The 548-nt window shown below is 59.3% G+C and overlaps 1 protein-coding gene across 1 annotated transcript in view; it reads right to left on the minus strand.

Annotated features, from left to right (window-relative positions):
* Positions 1–273: 273 nt before the first annotated feature.
* Positions 274–548, minus strand: part of LOC103913882 (parathyroid hormone/parathyroid hormone-related peptide receptor-like) — a 6730-nt gene continuing 6455 nt past the window's right edge. The window contains exon 13 of the mRNA XM_009320457.1: positions 274–546. Coding sequence (XP_009318732.1) covers positions 274–546 — 273 coding nt within the window. The remainder of the gene's footprint in view (positions 547–548) is intronic.

The following is a 548-nucleotide window of genomic DNA, read 5'->3' on the forward strand; positions in this document are numbered from 1 at the left end:
GCTTTGCATGCACAGGCATCACTTACATCAATCACTTGCGCGTGGAAGGGAATGAGGTTTTGAACTGGCTGCTCGTTTTTAGGCCAGGTAGGTAGAAGGAGCGAGAGCCCGTGGTCCCTTTGCACACTGGCTGTGAGGGAAAGGGAACGGTGGTGTTCCAGCTGCTATCCCCTACCCCAGCTCTCCATGCAAGCGTTAAAGCAGCCCAAAGCGTGAGGATCAACGTCTTTCCAGGCACAGCTGGAAGTCCGGATGGGAGAAACACCGTTCACTTCACAGCATCGTCTCCAGCTCTTTGTTTAGGTTGGGGTGACGCTGATTCAGGCCTGTTAAGTCCACGATGTTTTCCCCACAGGCTTTCTGGCTCATCTCCTGGGTTGGACAGGGCAAAAAGTGATCCGAGGCAAAGGAGCTGGGGATGTAGCCTGGCAGGCTGGCGCGGGCAGGGAGCAGCAGCCCCCGCTGCTGCGTGCCCCCTGCCCCTCGCCCCGCGAGGCTCATGCTGAAGCTCGTGGTGGCGTGGGAGGCCAGCCCGCCGTAGCCGCAGC

The sequence above is a fragment of the Pygoscelis adeliae genome, unplaced genomic scaffold, assembly GCF_000699105.1.
Source record: "Pygoscelis adeliae isolate BGI_AS28 unplaced genomic scaffold, ASM69910v1 Scaffold203, whole genome shotgun sequence".
Taxonomy (NCBI): domain Eukaryota; kingdom Metazoa; phylum Chordata; class Aves; order Sphenisciformes; family Spheniscidae; genus Pygoscelis; species Pygoscelis adeliae.